At 43.4% G+C, this 18566-nt stretch overlaps 1 protein-coding gene across 4 annotated transcripts in view; it reads left to right on the forward strand.

Annotated features, from left to right (window-relative positions):
- ADAM23 (ADAM metallopeptidase domain 23) overlaps positions 1-18566 on the forward strand; it is a 179360-nt gene that overhangs the window by 43558 nt on the left and 117236 nt on the right. For all 4 annotated transcript variants that reach the window (XM_075934339.2, XM_075934341.2, XM_075934344.2 and 1 more), the window contains exons 4-7: positions 8218-8281; positions 16286-16368; positions 17129-17192; positions 18348-18420. In XM_075934339.2, coding sequence (XP_075790454.1) covers positions 8218-8281; positions 16286-16368; positions 17129-17192; positions 18348-18420 — 284 coding nt within the window. The remainder of the gene's footprint in view (positions 1-8217; positions 8282-16285; positions 16369-17128; positions 17193-18347; positions 18421-18566) is intronic.

The following is an 18566-nucleotide window of genomic DNA, read 5'->3' on the forward strand; positions in this document are numbered from 1 at the left end:
GTGTAAATGCTGATTTCCAGCTTCAACTGCAATGCCTCCACCCGCTCAATCTAACAAACCGATTTGAGGAATTAATTGAGGGTTTGGAAAACTGGTCATCCTCCCCAGTGTGTCACCATTTTTCAAACTATTTGGTCACAGTCTCTTCCCATTCTACCACAGTTGGCAAGCCATGACCTCAGATGGATGTTGCAGACAATATGATCAGGCTACACTGTCCCCTTGACATCTGTACCCGCAACCCCCTAAACTGTCCCTCACCGGGGACCACTCTTACAATCTTTTGCTTCACCAAGAGGTTCAACATCTCCTCCAACTTGGAGCCACAGAACTCATCCCAACCCAATACAAAGGGAAAGGGTTCTATTCTCACTTTTTTCTCACAGAAAAGAAGAGTGGGGGATGGCGCCCAATTCTTGACCGTAGAGCTCTTAACAAGTATGTTTAAAATGGTAACCCTCACAACTCTTATCCCAGTGCTGAAGCAGGAAGACTATTTATCCTTCGACCTTCAGGACACATATTCCTTTGTTTCCATACACCCAGCTCATAGATGTTTTCTCTGTTTTATTCTAGCTCACAATCACTACCAAGACCTATTTTTTGGCCTTTACATGGCACCAAGAGTGTTTTCCAAAATCTTGGTGGTAGTTACTGCGCATCTCAGAAAGAAGGGTATCATCATTTTTTCCTTGCCTAGATGACTGCTTTCTGAAGGTGCATTCCATGCAGGACTAGGTCCTCCAGCACCATCTGATGTTTCCAATTCCTCAGCCTACAAATAAATGAAACAAAATCAACACAAAACATTCAGTTCATAGGGGCTCAATGTGACACAACAACTGTGACTACCTCTCTGCCACTTGACAGATTCGAAAACATCAACACACTCTCCAACAAACTGCAGCACAGTCTCCAAGTTACAGCCCGTGACACTCTCCCATTATTGGTATACATAGCCGACTGCAGTGTAGTTATCCTAAATGCATGCCTCTTTATGCGATGTTTACAGGGATGGCTGAGTACGGTTTACAGACCAAGGAAACTGAGCTCCTTTCGATCTGTCAATCACTCTGTTGATCAAACACACCCTTAGATGGTGGATGCTTGCTCACAATCTTTGTTCGGGGTCCTGTTTACACATTAAGATCCCTCTGTGACTGTCACTACAGATACCTTCCTTACTGGATGGGGAGCACATCTGGGGAACCATACTTCCCAGAGACCACAGAAAGAGCACTATGTATAAACTTGAGCTCTAGGTAGTTTGATACGCCTGCAGCCAATTTCTTCCTCTCATTAGTAACAAGCATGTCAGAGTCTACACTGACAACACAGCCTGCATGTTTTATATAAACAAACAAGGCCATGCCTGATCCCACACCCTCTATACAGAGCCCATGATACTTTGGAACTGGTGGCTCCAGCACAGAATAACAATATATGCTTTTCACCTTCTAGGGGTTCTCAGTATTACCATGGACATCCTCCACAGAGCTCTTTCCCCAGAGCATGAATGGGAGATAAGTGACAATGTTATCATCCTAGTCTTCAAACTTCGGGATAATATCAACCTTTTTGCCACTTAGAGCAACAAGAAATGCCTAGACTTCTGCTCCAGAGCAGAAATGGGAAAACGATCTCTGGGAGATTCACTACTAATTCAAAATGGGACTATGGTCTCCTATACACATTCCCACCAATACCTCTCCTCAATAGAGTGGTCAAAAAATGTTGGATGGACAGAGCGATGGTCATACTCGTTGCCCCCTCATGGCCCAGACAACCTTGGTACCTCTTCCTCACCAGGATGTCAGTTTTTCCACCGATTACCCTTCCACAAACCATAATCTTCTGTCACAGCTGGGAATATAGGCACAGCAATCAAGCCTTCATATGCTAAAACTTAAAGCCTACTACCTCAATGAGGCCTTCCAGGTACCCCTGGAGCTAGAATGTTCACAACCTGTCCAAGTAGTGTTACTCCAGAGCAAAGCTCAGACCATTCAAAAAGCTTATATACAGAAATGTGAAAGATTCTCACATTGGTCGCTTCGACAGAGGCACTCCACCAGCTTCTGCATCCCTCCCAACAATCTTTCATTATCTTTTACACCTTAAACACTCGGGTCTCTCCTTTAGTTCCATAAAAGCAAATGTTGTAGCCATTACAACTTTCCATATAAAAATGGATGATACTGATATATTTGCACACCCATTGACAGAGATTCCTTAAAGGTCTCCAAACCCTTTAGCCTGACATCAAACCACTGGCTGAACTGTGGGACTTCCCTAAAAAATCAGTCCTGTTTCCTCATCTGTCTGAACCAGATTATTTCCCCAAGCTTCTTGTTCTTATTGAGTAGACTGAGATGATGTGGCCAGATCTGCTGCGGAAGCACAGTGACAGTGCCATTGTTTTTCTTCACAAGTGAATTGCTAATGAGCCAGATTGGCTTGGGTAGGTTTGAAGGGTGATGCAGTACATGAGTGGAAGGACTTCTGGGCAGCTTGTCTTTTGCATTCTTCGTTCTTGCCGCTACTTGTATATGCAGATGACAAGGTCCACATAGGGATCTAGGCCTCTACAAAGCCTTGTCTGGAGTAGACCAGAGAATCTGGCCCAGAAGGACAGGATGAGGGGGCCCTAAAAAAGGAGAAGGCAGGGGTCAGTGGCGTGATCAGCACACTGGGAAACAATCCCTATGGGATTTCTGAGTGCAGCCTGTCACATACTGCTCTTTTTGTTGAGTCCTAGAATTCAGTAGATCCATACATTTTTTTTCTTACAAAATCTGCTTTATAGTCAGCTGCACCAATGTTCCCTCTAATTTTTCTATCCATGTGCAGAATATTTTTATGTGCACCAAAGTATATGTGAATGTGCACTGCTAGTAGAAACATATGTTTGTGTTTCTGTGGACATTGCTGTGGGTGCTCTGCTAATCAGCTGTGTGGCATTTGAAACTCTCAAAGAACACTAATCAGCACTTCTGTTAGCAGAATGTGAAGAATCGTACTCTGTGTATTACTTGATAGAATACATAGTTTGATCATGCTCCATAGCTTAATTCAAGGTCCTTTCATACTTGCCAAGAATGTCTTCCCTTCATGCCCAGATCCAAACTATCAGCAATGTTTGGTATAGAAAATCTGCAGAGTTGCAGTGTTGGACATTATTTATTACGCTTTGAGACGTTACAAACTGAATTTACAAGCCTTTGCATATATAGGGGAAGAGAGTGCTCTGGGCAATAGGCCCAGATGATAGACCAGATGATGCATTCCAATCAGCTATGCTTAGGAGAAGAAGGTAGAGTAAGAGGCATCTTTTGTTCCTCTATATTTAGATCAGGGGTCTCCAACCTTTTTAAGTACGAGATCACTTTTTGAATTGAAGTGCAATCCAAGATCTACCTCAAATATAAATACCCTTGCCCCACCTCCTTCCTTCCCCTTCTCTTCTCCGAGGCCCTGCCCACTCCATCCTCCCTCTCTTGCCCATCCACACTTACTTTCATCAGGCTGGGGCAGAGGGTTGGGGTGCAGGCTCTAGTCTTGGATTAAGGGATCTGGAGTGTGAGAGGGGCTCTGAGCTGCTCTTGGCAGGCAGTTGGGATGTTGGAGGGGGTTCTAGGTTCAGGCTCTGGGATGGCATATGGATGCAGGGGTGCTTGGGACTTGAGGTGTAGAAGGGGGCTCATGACTGGGTAGGAGTTTGGGATGTGAGCTTCACCTGGGCACTGCATACCTCCGGTGGCTCCTGGGTGGTGGTGCAGTAGGGCTAAGGCAGGCTCACTTTTGCCCTGGCCCTGGCCCACTCCGTAAAGCAGCCAGCAAACTCCCTCCATCCAAAGTCCTGTTGTGCCCCCTCTTTGCTTTGTGGAGAAAGGATACAGAGTGGGAGAGGGCACACCTTGACATCACCACCCCTCCACTCACTCCTCTGCCCTGCACGGAAAGCAGGAGGCTGCCCAACGGGAGGGGCAGCTGCAAGGCAAAGGGCAGGAGATGTGCAGCAATGGGTGGAGGGGCAGCTGAGGTGCCGGCACTTGCTAGCCTCTTGGCCAAACCAGCCAGGATCATCTGTCGGAGGCTCCAAGATCTACCAGCAGATCCTGATCATCTGGTTGGTGACCACTGATTTAGATCAAGAACCTTCTTTGCCCTCAGGCAAGTTAGAGCAGTAATTAAATTTCCTACTAAAATTCTGTCCTCATTTGGCAGCAGTGATAGAGCCCATAGATTAACATTTGAAATCCATTTGAAACACTTGGAGGAAAGGAAATTATCAGGAACAGTCATGGATTCAGCAAGGGCAAGTCATTCCTAACCAATCTAATTGCCTTGTATGGTGAAATAACTGGCTCTGTGGATATGGACGTGATAGACCTTGAGCAGTGGACATAATATACCTTGAGTTTAGCGAAGCTTTGATATGATCTCCCACAGTATTATTGCTAGCAAGTTATAGAAGTATGGCTTGGATGAATGGATAGAAAGCTGGCTAGAGAATTGAGTTCACTGAGAAGTGATCAATGGCTTAATGACTAGTTGGCAGCCAGTATCAAGCAGATTGTCCCAGAAATTGGTCATGGGCCCACTTTTGTTCAACATCTTCATTAATGATCTGGATGATGGGATGTGATTGCGCCCCTCAGCAAGTTTGTGGATGACACTAAGCTGTGGGGAGGAGAGGTAGATACACAGTAGGGGAGGGATAGAGTCCAGCGTGACTTAGACAAATTGGAGGATTGGGCCAAAAGAAATCTGATGAGGTTCAACAAGGACAAGTGTAAAGTATTCTAAGATTTTACATCCATGAGTGGAGTGAGTTTTGTCTTGTGCACCAATATTGAGGTCACGTTCACTTGATCAGATGTGTGCCACCATGTCACCCAATTTAGCAAATATCTTGAATATAGTTTTTTAAAACATTATGGAAGAAAGAATACTTAAATAAGAGATAATTAAAAAGGTGCATGACTTTAAATGTTTTTTTGATATGAAGTCAAATAAAAAGAAGATTAATATAGCAACATTTTCAGTAGCCAGCTTCCTCTGTTTATAGCCCTTTCCCAGACCCTCCCCCAGCTGGACTAGATGATCTCTTGGGGTCCTTTATGGTAGAACCTGCCTGGACCCTGTGCTGAGGTGACAAGTTATTTAAAAGATATAGGGTTTATAAACTTTCCTCCATTAACTCCACACATTTAAATTCTGTCTCTTCAGGATTGTTTTGTGAACTATATGTTTGCAGACTCCATTCACATAATCTAGAGAGCAATGATATAAATAAAACAAAACAAAACAAAACTTAGAGCTAAGGACTCAAGCAACACTGGGTAAATCTTCTAGTGAGCATGCAACACTAGAAAGATAAGACAATGATTACTTTCTAACTTGATCAGAAGCAGCCACCCATAAAAAGAGACATACGGTTTTCTATATAGGCCTTCTAAGAAAATGATACCATTTTTTTGTAGACAAAATAAGATCATCTCTCCTGCTATATTGTAAGTGTCCAGAATGCTGCCGGAGCTGGAACCAGGGCTGTGGTGAGGCTGCCCCAAATGAATCCCTTTCAAAAGGTGGCAAACACAATTTGTTTTAGAAGACTGGAGAGGTAATGGGAGGATTAATGTTGTTAGTGCCTGTGAGAGATCTGGCAGGTAAAGTAGGTGGAAAATCCTGAAAATCTGGATGGTGAGAAATTCTGCTTCAGTGATTTTAAAAGTTCCCAATAAGACTATAAAATACTGGTCTAGTCAATGAAGGCTGAAAGTGCTTATGACATGTACAATAATACTAAATAGGCTCCTCGTGATTTCCCTTAATATAATACAATACATACCAAAGGGAATTAATCATGTTCAGGCCAACATTTTCAAATATTACCAGTTTGTTTTATTAAAAGCTGAAGATAAGTACAAATATCCAGAAATCTTCTCCCAGCTTAGCAAAGGAGCTGCAAACACCTCGCAAAATATTAGCCTGCTTGAGTCACTGATAATAAATAAGGGTATGTCTACATGGCAAAGCTATTTTGAAATAACAGCCATTATTTCGAAATAACTTTACCAGCATCTACACAGCCAAACCGCTATTTCGAAATTAAATCGAAATAGCAGAGGGCTTATTTCAAAATTGGTAAACCTCTTCCCATGAGGAATAGTGCCAATTTCGAAATTGCTATTTCGAAATAAGCGCTGTGTAGATGCTTATTTCAAAATAGGGGGCCTCCAGCCCTTCCCAGGGTGCCTTGGTGGCGACTCTGGGCACAACCAAGAAAACTCCTCTCCCTCCCTCCCCCGGTTCTGGCAGGCCTTAAATGCGATTCAGCGTCCTATCAATGTGGATGTGCTATTTCGAAATAGCAAAACGCTATTTTGAAATGCATTTTGTGTCTAGACATGTTATTTTGAAATAACACTGTAGTGTAGACATACCCTAAGAAAGTAGGTCCCTGCTAGCACTGCATCCCACCAGATCTCGTAGGGTATGTCTAGACTACATGCTTCTGGCGACAGAGGCATGTAGATTAGGCTAACCGGCATAGGAAAGTGAAGCGGCGATTTAAATAATCGCCTCCTCATTTAAATTTAAATGGCTGCCGCGCTGAGCCGATCAGCTCTTTGGGATGAGGTTTACCTGGAAGGTCGACAAATGCCTTTGATGTCGACCGTGGAGCGTCCAGACTTCCACGCTGAGCCGACAAACAGCTGATCGGCTCACCGCCCCTCTTTCCTCCCCCCGCAGTGGCCTGGCTAAAATGGCCTGTAGGTTCTGAAGATTGGGCTGGGGGCCGGGAGATCACACGAAGCTTCCCCCTCCCACTCCCTGCAGAGCAGAGAGCCCCATGGACTGTGCTTTAAGCCATGGCAGCTGCGTGCCTGAGGGTCCTGTCAGGGTGGTCCATGGGCCAGATTCGATGGTTTGGTGGGCTGGATCTGGCCCCTGGGCCATATTTTGCCCAGTCCTGGTGTAAGCTGTTTGCTAGTATTGGCTGGCATAGTGAGGGAAGAACATGTGCCAGGCATTGGGGCGATGCTAGTACTGCAAAATTATTAGTATGATATCCGCTAATATGATGCACTGTCACATAATTTGCATAACTCTGAGCATGTGAGAAGTGCTATAACATATGTTTAAGTGATTTATTTTATAAGGGCCCCAAAGTCTTGTTGAGTTGAGCTCTAAATCAGTGTGGTTGGGGCATTGAAACTGTCCCAGATATGTAAAGACTGAGCCAGAGGCTGGGGGGGCATAGGATACTACCCATTTAGGGCTTTCTTCTTATCTGCTGTGCAGGGGTAATAAGGCAGTCTGGGAACACCAGGGACCAGTGCTGCTCCTACTTCCTCAAATACTACGTGAGGCAGAAGTCCCCCTTTCCAGGAGTGGAACCAACCATCTGGCACCCAAGTGTGGCGCTTTAAGCTGTCAGAGTAGCTAGCATGTTTCCACTATATCGATGATCTCCTTTAGTATCAGAGCTGTTTTTATTTTTTTCTCATCTCTTTGACAGAATGGGAACTTTTGCAGAGGGAGAAGGAGTTTTCAGGCAAGGAAGTGTGGGAATGATAAAGGGTAAGATTGAATGAGAGAATATGAGATGTGAAAGAAATAGGGGATAGTCCTGCCAGGATATTAAAGGCTTTGTAAAGAAATGTTAAGAGTTACTTAAAATAGTTAAAGTTTGTAGATGAAGATTGAATAAAGAACTAATATATAGAAAGTAGGGTGATTATGGTTAATAGATAATCTGTAATATATTTTTTAGACTTCATACTCTTGGGACAGGTTTTCTGTGTGTTACTTTGATATGAATAATAAATATAATACTTATTTGAAAACAATAGTTAAACTACCCATACATTGTTCTAAGAACTAGTACAAACAAAATTCATAAAGCTAATTTATATTAATTTTAATTCGTGTATACATTAAAGACAAATGAAATCATACTAATGTGAAACTAACACAATGGAAATTTAGCCAGGGAGTCAAATTCCCATAAATCTAAAGTCTTTCTTGCCTCGATATGTAACAGCAAGCCATTTTCTGGATATGGCTTTCTTGATTCTTTTACTTAGCCAGGTTAGGAAAAAAATGATTCAAGGACTTCTGCAAAAATGATAAAATTAGTGATTACATGTGCATTTTTGGTTTTTTTTTTTTAAGAAATACCATACTAAACGTTTCCCTTTTTTACAGTGATTTGTTATCCTCCGATTATGTGGAGATTCACTATGAAGATGGAAAACCACAATTTTCTAAGGTACTATTTATATTAAATATCAGAGATTCATTTCCCCTTCCTTTGTACAATGACAATGCAGTGAAATACAAACTTTCTGTGTTGTTCACAATATTTGTCAAATACTAGAGGTCATTTACTATATACATCAAGGAATTGTGATTTTGTCTAGCAGATGAAGATTCTTCAGAAACATTGTAAAAAGAGTGGGCAGGTATCTGCAAGTGAAAGTCCCAAAGATGAACCTAGGTACCCTTTCTAAAATATAACTTTTGCAGTTGCTCCCACACCAAGGGTCATCATCACTAAATTCTTTATTAAGCATTTACCAGTCCTTAGCATAAAATGCAAGGCTATGTGATAATGGGAAGCCAGTAAATAAACTCAGGCTATGTCTACACAGCAGCGTTATTTCAGAATAACTGATGTTATTCTGAAATAACATAGTCCACATCTACACAGCAAGCAGTTATTTTGGCATAATGTTGAAATAACATCGAGCTGGATCACTTCTTACTCCGACTCCTGTAACCCTCATTTTACGAGGAGTAAGGGAAGTTGGAGGCAGAATGCTCTTAACTTGGATTCCTGCTGCATAGACTGCGCCAAAAGCCGAAATAAGCTATTTCAACTGAAGCTATACAATTGACGTAGCTCAAGTTGTGTAGCTTATTTCAGCTTTAGCCCTGCTGGGTAGATGTGCCCTTCGTGGCTTTTCTTTGCAAGAGTTTTTATAAAACCACGAATCAGAAAAATATATTTTGAGTGAAATAACTCCCACCTCCTTCAGAATGCCAGTAGAAAGCCTATGCCTTACTTACGCTCTCACATTAGAGCTTAAAGTTGCATTTAAGCAGTGCTAGGTTTTGCACAGAGATAAATTTCACTTCTGAGAGAAAGGATTGCATAACCTAGTCCTTTAGGGAGACAGGGGAAAAATATGTATGTTTTAGTTTGATTTAGATGATGCAGGGAAGATTACTATATTTCTGGGATGTGGAATAGCAAAGATAAGGGGAAAATGTCTTTAACTGTGATCTTAGCTATAAATAGCTATTAAAATAGCTATAAATGCCAGAATATAGTAGATGTTGCAAGCCACTCTTCATGAAACATGTCACTGTTCAGAGGGCCAGAAGATCAACACAACACGCAAATCTTATTTTGACATCCTCAAAACCAGGTTGAACTTCAGCTTTTATGTGGTTGCGGTTTGTCTGGTTGCTGTATGTCCATAATCAGTCCTCCTCATTGAGGATCTTAAGAGTTCAAAATTGTAGCTTTTATTCTAAATGTATCAATTTATAATCTGTTAATAGAAAAAAGTAATTTCATGCAGCACATCAAGGAAATTGCTAAAACATTACTCAGGAGAGCGCACAAAAATGCTAAAGGAAGCAAGAAAACAGTTCCTTCTGGCGTTTACACAGACTGAAGCAACTGTCAGCTGCAGCACCAGCAATGAGCACTGCGGTTGCTGAATCATGAGTCTAACTTTAGACTCAGCAAATGGGCCACCTTTGCAAGCTGCGGTAATTTGATCTAAACTTTCTGTAGGATATTTTCTGAGTTGATTGACTTAGAAACACTAATAGGATTATTGAGGTCACTTGATCTACAAGAAGCATAATTAACAAAAGTAAAGAAAATTTACCTAGGGATTTTTAAAAATCTGTTCTGTCTTATTTAGATACATTTGACAAATGGCAAGCTGTTTATTTCTCACTGAATATAGAGAAGTGAAATCTTGATTAAACCAGCTCTTTCTAGAACTACAATATATAGCGTGGACTAGATCATGATCTCCTTAGTCTCATAAGTAATCTTATTAAATTCCATGGAACTACTTATATGAGAAAAATGATCACTGTTTAGTTCTTTGGGAAGAACTGTTTAAATAAGTCCAGTTCCATAAACTTCAGAACCCAGGCCATTGCTTAACGCATATATGGGCAGTGCTCATTTTGTGATGGTACTGGCCTGGCATGCAGTACCGGCACCTCCAGACGCAGTACCAGCAACTTCAGTCAGAGCTCAACAACTTTGCATCTGGAGTACCGGCACCTTTTTTTTTTTTTTTTTTTTTTTTTTTTTTAAATAAAAAAAGCACTGTGTATGGGTAACTGTTGTATAACAGTAGTGACTTACTTAATTATGTTAAGAGTACATGAACTAAATTGTTCATAAGAAAAGGTTGTGCTATACCCGTTCTAGATTCTGAACAGAACATTTCTTAAAATAAACAAGATACAACATGAAATTGATGCTGGTATTTATAGTTCAGTAAAAAACATTACATGCAAGATGATTCCTTAGGGTACATGGTAGGTTAGAACAATTGGAGGAAGAAGCATGATCGAACTGTATTTACACTTTTCTCGATAAAACTATTGCAAGCAGTTTTTTTACTTTGATTTTAGCTAGCATTGTTGATGCATATTAAAGTCTGGGACTTTAATTGATATAAATCAGCATGGGTCCATTGACTTCAGTGGAATTATATTGATGTGCACTAGCTAAGGATCTGGCATTGAAAGCTTCTAAATTCCTCAGCTCTTTCTCTTCTAAATTTTTCAGCTATTTTCCTAAATGTTCACTCTGTAAAAGTTTAAATTGAGACTCATGCTTTCAACTTAAGAATATAAGGACTGAATGGTTTCTAGGTTTGCTCTTGCCGCCAGCCTTCTAATAATAAAAAGTAAATGCACTATACTTGTTTACTGAATTGAATTATTCACATGAAACACAATTCTGCTATCCTTGTTCACAATGAATAGTCTCTTAAGCCTCTAGCAGTCCCATCAATAAAATGACTCACATTTAGATATTAGTAATTTTGTTATTCACTAAGGGCACATCTACACTACTAGATAAGGTTGAATCTACTATGGTTGATTTATGGACACCCAATTTTGAGAAGTCGAAGGTCTGTGTCCTCAGTATGGGCAAGAACCTAATGTTTCTCCTTGGCTACGTCTACACTGGCACCCTTTTCCGGAAATGCTTAAAACGGAACTTTTTCCGGAAAAGCATCTGTGGCCAGTGTAGACGCACTTTTCCGGAAAAAAGCCCCGATCGTCATTTTCGCGATTGGGGCTTTTTTGCTGAAAAGACTACTGTGCTGTCTACACTGGCCCTTTTCTGGAACAGTTTTTCCGGAAAAGGACTTTTGCCCGAACGGCAGCAGCATAGTTTTTCCGGAAAAACACTGACAATTTTACAGTAGATCATCAGTGCTTTTCCAGAAAAGTAAGCGGCCAGTGTAGACAGCTCGCAGCTTATTCCGGAAAAGTGGCTGCTTTTCCGGAATAAGTGGCCCAGTGTAGACACAGCTCTTGTGTCTCTGCGTCATATTATGGAGCCTGCTGTTGACTCAGAGTGAGGCATTGTGGATAGCTCGGCAGTATGGGCTATGCTTCTGGTGTCCGCTGGGTCCAAAACTTGGAAGCGGGCGGTTAGAGGGGCTCATATTGGATGTGTCCCATAAGTACGCTGACTGTGTGTCTCAGATTTTCCGGTACTGTCCCGAATTTAAATACTGTGTCCCGCTGTCCCCATCAAGGAGCAATGGTCTGAAGTTACAGTGGGGGAGGTCAAGGCCGCCTCCTCCCCACCACCACACGCTGCATGGCTCTCTCCCTGCCCCACGGGATTGCCTGTACTGTGTGGGATCCTGGTCTGGCTGCACAGCCTCCTCCTCCAAATGTGCAGCTGGCTGCTTGTTCTTTGTAACAGCGGCTGCTGCTGCTGCCAGAGGGAGAGGAGGTCCAAGGCAAAACGTGCCAAGGAGCCAGTCTCAGACCTCGGTGCCTTGCAGCTGTTGCCTGAGCTCCGCAGGGGCTGTGCAGAGCCCAGCTGAGGCATGCTGGGACTTTGCAGGTGTGCTCCATGCACTGCCACTCTCTCCCCACTCCTCCCCACCCTGCTGGGGGAATGGCAGTACATGGAGCTGCTCGCTCTGCCACCGTAAGCCGGATCTGGGGTGGTTGGTGCTTTCTTGCCCTTCTCTCCCCTCACTCCATGCACCCTCAGAGTAGGAAGCTGGAGGTGGTGCTACAACCTCATGGCTGTGCGGGCTCCCTGCTGCGTGTGGGGAAGGGGGGGGGCCCTAAACTCCCTTCCCACCTTGCTGGGGGAATGGCAGCGCGTAATCCAGAAGCTTTCCCCACTGTAAGGGGTCCAAAGCCAGGTAAGTGTCCCCTCATGCCAGACCCCCATGTCCCAAACTCCCTAACTCACTCCCCTCCCCCTGCCAAGACCCTGCACCCCCCGCTTGCTCCTATACCTTCCCTTGCTCCTGCACTCTCCCTCCTGGCAAGACACCCTCTCTCTTGGCCAGACACCCTAACCTCAGCTTGCTCCTGCACCCTACCCCCTCACCAGACACATACCCTCCCCCTGCTCCTGCATCCACTGCTGTTCCTGCACGCTCCCTGCTGGCCACACGCTGCACCTTTCCTTGTTCCCGCTCCCTCCACCTGGCAAACCATGCTACTCCCAGTCTGTTTCTGCACTCTGCCTCCCAACCAGACCTCGCAACCTCTCCCACTTCTGCATCCCACCACCCTCCCATATCCTGCACCCCATTCCTATCTCAGTCGCTGGCAGCCCTGTCCTACACACTGAGCCCCTCATTTTTGTCCCTACCTCAGAGCCTAAGGGGGTCCATAAAATCCACTAATTACAGAACCCCAGAAAAGTAAATCTTGCCTATGAAAAGCCCTGAACCTCAGTCTTCCTTGTCCCTTGCCCTCACCCCTTGAGACTAGAGCACCAGCTGAGCGAGGTGTCTCAACTGAGGACCACATCAGGGAGGGCTGGGGGTTTTTGGAGGAATTTTTTTGCTTCTCACTTGTGTGGTCCCCAGCTGTTTTTTTCTGTGGGTCAATGGCCCACAACTCAAAAAAGGTTCCCTACCCCTGCCATAAATAAAGAAAACATTGAAACCTTTTGTATTGGACATAAATTAATATTTTACTTTATTTAAAATAAAGTTTGATAAACTAACATAAGAAACTAGCGGTGTTATGGGGCGTGGCTAGTGGTGTCAGGGCATAGCTATTGTGTCCCCATTTTTGGTTCAGAAAATATGGTCACCGTACCCATAAGGCATTTCTCTAGTCCCTCTTGTCTTGCACAAGATAAAGGGGACACAGTGTGTGCTCATGGATGTCATGGTGCGCCACATGGCACTGTAGTTTGAGAATTTACGTATGTTGCTCCGCCAGGAAGAGGATAAGGATGAAGCTCGGTGTGGCACGGAGGCCCTGCTCAGGCAAGCTCTGGTGCTCATACTAGCACAACTGTTAGTCAATCTGGTAGACATAGTGCAATGCTGGTTCTGGTGTTGGGAGATGACCTTAGATTGGTGGGACCTCATTGTCATGCAGAGATGGGACAATCAGCTTAGGCTGCAGAACTTCCACATGTGGAAGGCCATGTTCTTTGAACTGTATGAATGACTTTCCCTTGCCCTAAGGTGCCAGAATACTTGCATGAGACCTGCTCTGATCATGGAGAAGCGTATGGCAATTGCCCTATGAGAGCTTGCCATGCCAGATAAGTACTGGTCAGTTGGGAACCAGTTCAGGGTGGGGAAGTCTACAGCTGGGACTTCTGTTATAGAAATAGCCAAGGCCATCAACAACATTCTGCTGTAGAGAGTTCTGACTTTGAGGAATGTAGACAACATCGTGGAGGGCTTTGCCGCCATGGGCTTCCCTAACTGTGGGGGCACCATAGATGGCACACACATCCTCATCCTGGCCCCTGAACACCATGCTTCAGAGTACAGCAACTGGAAGGAGCACTTCTCCATGGTGCTGCAGGTGCTTGTGGATCACAAGGGCTGCTTCACTGATTTCAATGTGGGATGGTCAGGAAAGGTGCATGATGCCTGCATCTTTTGGAAGTCCTGCCTCTTCTGAAAGATGCACGGTGGAACTTTTTTCACTGATTGGAACATCTGAGTTGGAGAGGTGGAAATGCCCATTGTGATCCTGTGTGACCCAGCCTGTCCCTTGCTCCAGTGGCTCATGAAGCCGTACATGGGCAGTCTGGAGTCCTCCAGCAAGAAGGAGTTCAACATAGGGGCAGAATGGTGGTAGAATGTGCGTTTTGACATTTAAAGGGTGGAGGTTCAGGAGTCTTCTTACTCACCTGGACCTCAGTGAATGCAGCATCCTCTTCATGATGGTGGCTTGCTGTGAGCTTCACAACCTGTGTGAGAACAAGAGGGAAACTTTTTTTGGCTAGGTGGAAGGTTGAAGGAGAACTCCTAGCCAGAGAGTTCAAGCAGCTGGACAGCAGTGCAAAGGGCAGTGTTAATCAGAGAAGCCTTGAAAGCCTCTGAAATAAAAAGTTGTCTTCAGTGCAGTCCAGGAAGTTATTGGCTAGTCTGTGCCCTGCTGTGTTAGTTTCCCAACATATATCTGGACAGTTGAAGTCCCCTATTACCACCAAATCCTGCGCTTTGGATGATTTTGTTAGTTGTTTAAAAAAAGCCTCATTCACCTCTTCCGCCTGGGTAGGTGGCCTATAGTAGATCCCTAGCATGACATCACCCTTGTTTTTAACCCCTTTTAGCCTAACCCAGAGACTCTCAATACGTCCATCTCCACCTCAGTCCAAGCGTGTACATTTTTAATATATAAAACAACACCTCCTCCCTTTTTTCCCTCACCTGTCCTTCCTGAGTAAGCTGTATCCTTCTATACCAATACAGGCAGTCCCCGAGTTACGCGGATCCGACTTATGTCGGATCCGCAGTTACGAACGGGGCCCTTCCTCTCCCTGGTCTCCAGCAGACCAGGGAGAGGAAGCAAAGCGGCAGAACACGCAGGCAGCGGACAGGGCTGTCCGCTGCCCACGTGCTCCGCGGCTTGGCTCTGCTTTGCCCCCCCGTCCACTCCTGTCCCCCTGGTCTGCAGACCAAGGGGACGGAGGGGAGGAGGGAGGCAAAGCAGAGCCAAGCCGCGGAGTGCGCGGTCAGCTGACAGCCCAGACGCGTCTGGGCTGTCCGCTGCCCGCGTGCTCCGCGGCTTAGCTCTGCTTTGCCCCCCCCGTCCCCCTGGTCTGCAGACCAGGGGGATGGGAGGAGGGACGGGGGGGGCAAAGCAAGGCAAAGCAGAGCCAAGCCGCGGAGCAGCGGCCAGCTGACACGGCTTGGCTCTGCTTTGCTCTGCTTTGCCCCCCCCCCCCCCCCCCGTTGGGAATAGTGTTACTCCTGGGGAAAAGCAGGAGTACAGATATTGACTTCTGTGGCCCCTAAGAGAGATTCAACGGGCTTTGTAGTACGCGACCAATGGACTCGTGGCTTTTTACTAATATATTTTATCTAATATCTCAGAACTGTCTATTGATAAGTAAAAACAGCATCATCTCAAAATTATCTGCTTTTTGTTTGTATTTACTATCACATTTTAAAAATGTGGTAAAAATCAAGTTTTTACTAGTGTTTTTCAGCTTGTATAGTGGAGACAATACTGTTCTGAATTTCTAAGCTGGACTTTCTTCATTAGCCATTCATGAACAGCTATATTGTTTAAGTAAAGTCCCAGTTATACAAAGTTTCATTCTAGATTATTTTTAGCAAGACCATCTTAAGTTTGACTTTCCAGACAAAGCGTATGTGGGATAATGTTAACCCCCTCCCAAAAAAACTTCTAATGTCAATGGTTTTGATCTGACCCCCTCTGAGAAATAATAAACTTGAATCCCCATAATTCCACATCTAAAGAATCGTTTTTGAGGAGAACTTCTCTTTAAAGAAACAAAATAATTAATGACATTGTGACTGTAAGTAAGGAAAAGATCAACCTTTTCTATAGTTGCAAGACATATATTAGTAAGTTATTTGCTTTTTTCTAGACAGCGTATTTCCCCCTTATTCGTGATGAGGATACTCAGTGGTTGTTAATGTAACAGACTCTTTCCTTGAAATTTCTTCACCTGGTATGTAGGAGCCATTTTTAATCTAAGTAAATATGTTAAATTATCATTTAATTATTTCTTTAATATCTTTAGGGTGGAGAGCACTGCTACTACCATGGGTACATCAGAGGTGTCCAGAACTCCAGGGCTGCCCTTTCAACATGTAATGGACTTAAGTGAGTTCAAATCTTCATTCTTGCAAAGAGATTGCTTGCTACGCTTGGATTCCTGTGCTTTGGGTTTCATCTCTTAGAGTGAGCTAGACTAAAATTCTTGAAACTGTCAAAGATTGTTGGCATCCTGAAATACAATCTTGTTTAAAAAATAATGCTTCAGTCACTCCCCTCGAATACCCTCTATCAACTCCTTGCTGGCCATGCTCAGCTATGGAGTTGGATTGGCATTGCAGTTTTTAAACTGATTTTTACCCTCCTCCCTGTCTATAGATTTTAGCTTTTGGTTGATGACTTCTTTATCTTTTTAGGATTTTTTTTCCTTGTTCCCTTTAGTTCTTCAGTGTTCTGCAGTTTCTTCCTCAAGCCATGTTCAGGACTGGAATAACAGAAATGTTCTAAGTCAGGAATGAGTTGTCTTGGAAAGACAACGTGGGGAAGTTTGTACTGTACAGAGCCTGTCTTCTGTAAATCTTGCTTTGACCACTACTATTAATTTGTTTCTAAGCACGAGTGATGCTAGAAATTGTTGGTTCTGTTTAGCAAGACACTTGCAGATTGTAAATACCTAGACATATATTAATCAAGGTAGCTGATTAAAACGAGATCAGAAATAAACAAAAATCAGACTTATGATGGTTTCTTCACTAGTTTTAAATGGTACAATTGGATTTGTTTACCAAAGACCATAGGTTGGATTAAAAGTATTCCTTAGTACTTGTATCGGTCCTACATTTCTTCCTTTTGCTTTCTAATGTTCCAGTGGCATGTTTGAAGATAGCACCTATGTTTACTTCATAGAACCAATGGATCTGACCCACAGTGCAGTAAGTTCATAATTTGTAATATGTTGGATTTTGTTTGTCACGGGACTGCATAAATGTCATTTCTGACTAGTGGCTTGCAAATCAGAATGATTAAAGATTTATTTTTAATTCTATATTTAAACTTAAATTTTCTAATCTTATTTCCACTTTCAATATGGAAATGAGCCATCAGGGTTTAGAAATATATTTACTCAAATACCTTTTTTACATTCTGAGCCTGCTTTATTTAACTTGTGAGTCTCTTTAATTATAGGGTTCGTCTAGACTGGCAAGATTTTGCTTTTGCGCAAAAACTTGCCAGCTGTCTACACTGGCCACTTGAATTTGCGCAAGACCACTGACTTTGTAAAGTACAAAATCAGTGCTTCTTGTGCAAATACTTTCACGCCCCCGCTCAGGAAAAAGCCCTCTTGCACAAGAATACTTGCTTAAGAGGGCCAGTGTAGACAGGGAAGAATTGTTTTGCGCAAAAAAGCCCCGATGGTTAAAATGGCGATCGGGGCTTTCTTGCGCAAAATCGCATCTAGACTGGCCACGGATGCTTTTGCACTAAAGCACATTTTGCGCAAAAACATCCTTGCCAATCTAGACGCGCTTTTGCGGAAATACTTTTAATGGAAAAACTTTTCCGTTAAAAGTATTTCCGCAAAATCATGCCAGTCTAGACTTAGCCATAGTGTTTTTGTACTATTGGACCATGTACTAGATTAGGAAACCAAGCCAAAGAGGGCAAGTTATTCACCACACAGACAATTGGTTGCTGAGGCAGGGTTAGAATAAAGAGGCAAGAAGCCTGACCACCAGACCCAGTGAGAGACTTGTGTTACCTCTTCTGGCCCTGGAGAAGGATACAGCATTGTTAATTGGGAGTCTGTAACCTGTTCTGGAAGAGAGTTCTCTAAATAAGGCCTTCTACAACAGACCAGTACATCGTTCTGAACAATGCAAGCTTTTCTGTTCAGATTAATGTTCCAAGAATCCAATGCTTAGGAGTTATCCTGATAAAATTTAATTAGCAACAATCTAAAGAAGTTACATTTATGTCAGTGGATATTGCTATTTCATTTTAAAGGAAAGAACAGATAAAATGTCAATCTTTCATTTCATTTGGCATTGTTAATAAGAAAATGTTTTTGTACATTCTTTTTGTTTTAGAAAAGCACAGGCAGGCCACATGTCATCCAGAGGACTTTAGGAACACAAACTTCAAAGCAGATGAAGAATGTTGGTATGTATTGTGTGGCAAAGTTCCAGCTATTCCCCATGGGTCTTCTAATACTGGCAATTAGTGTTAGCCTCAGATGCTCACTGTGGCCCTCCACACAGCCTCTTTCTCTTTACTGGAGACAGGAGCCACAGCCTACTGAGCCATAC

The sequence above is a fragment of the Pelodiscus sinensis genome, chromosome 7, assembly GCF_052426305.1.
Source record: "Pelodiscus sinensis isolate ZL-2025 chromosome 7, ASM5242630v1, whole genome shotgun sequence".
In the NCBI taxonomy this organism is placed as follows: domain Eukaryota; kingdom Metazoa; phylum Chordata; order Testudines; family Trionychidae; genus Pelodiscus; species Pelodiscus sinensis.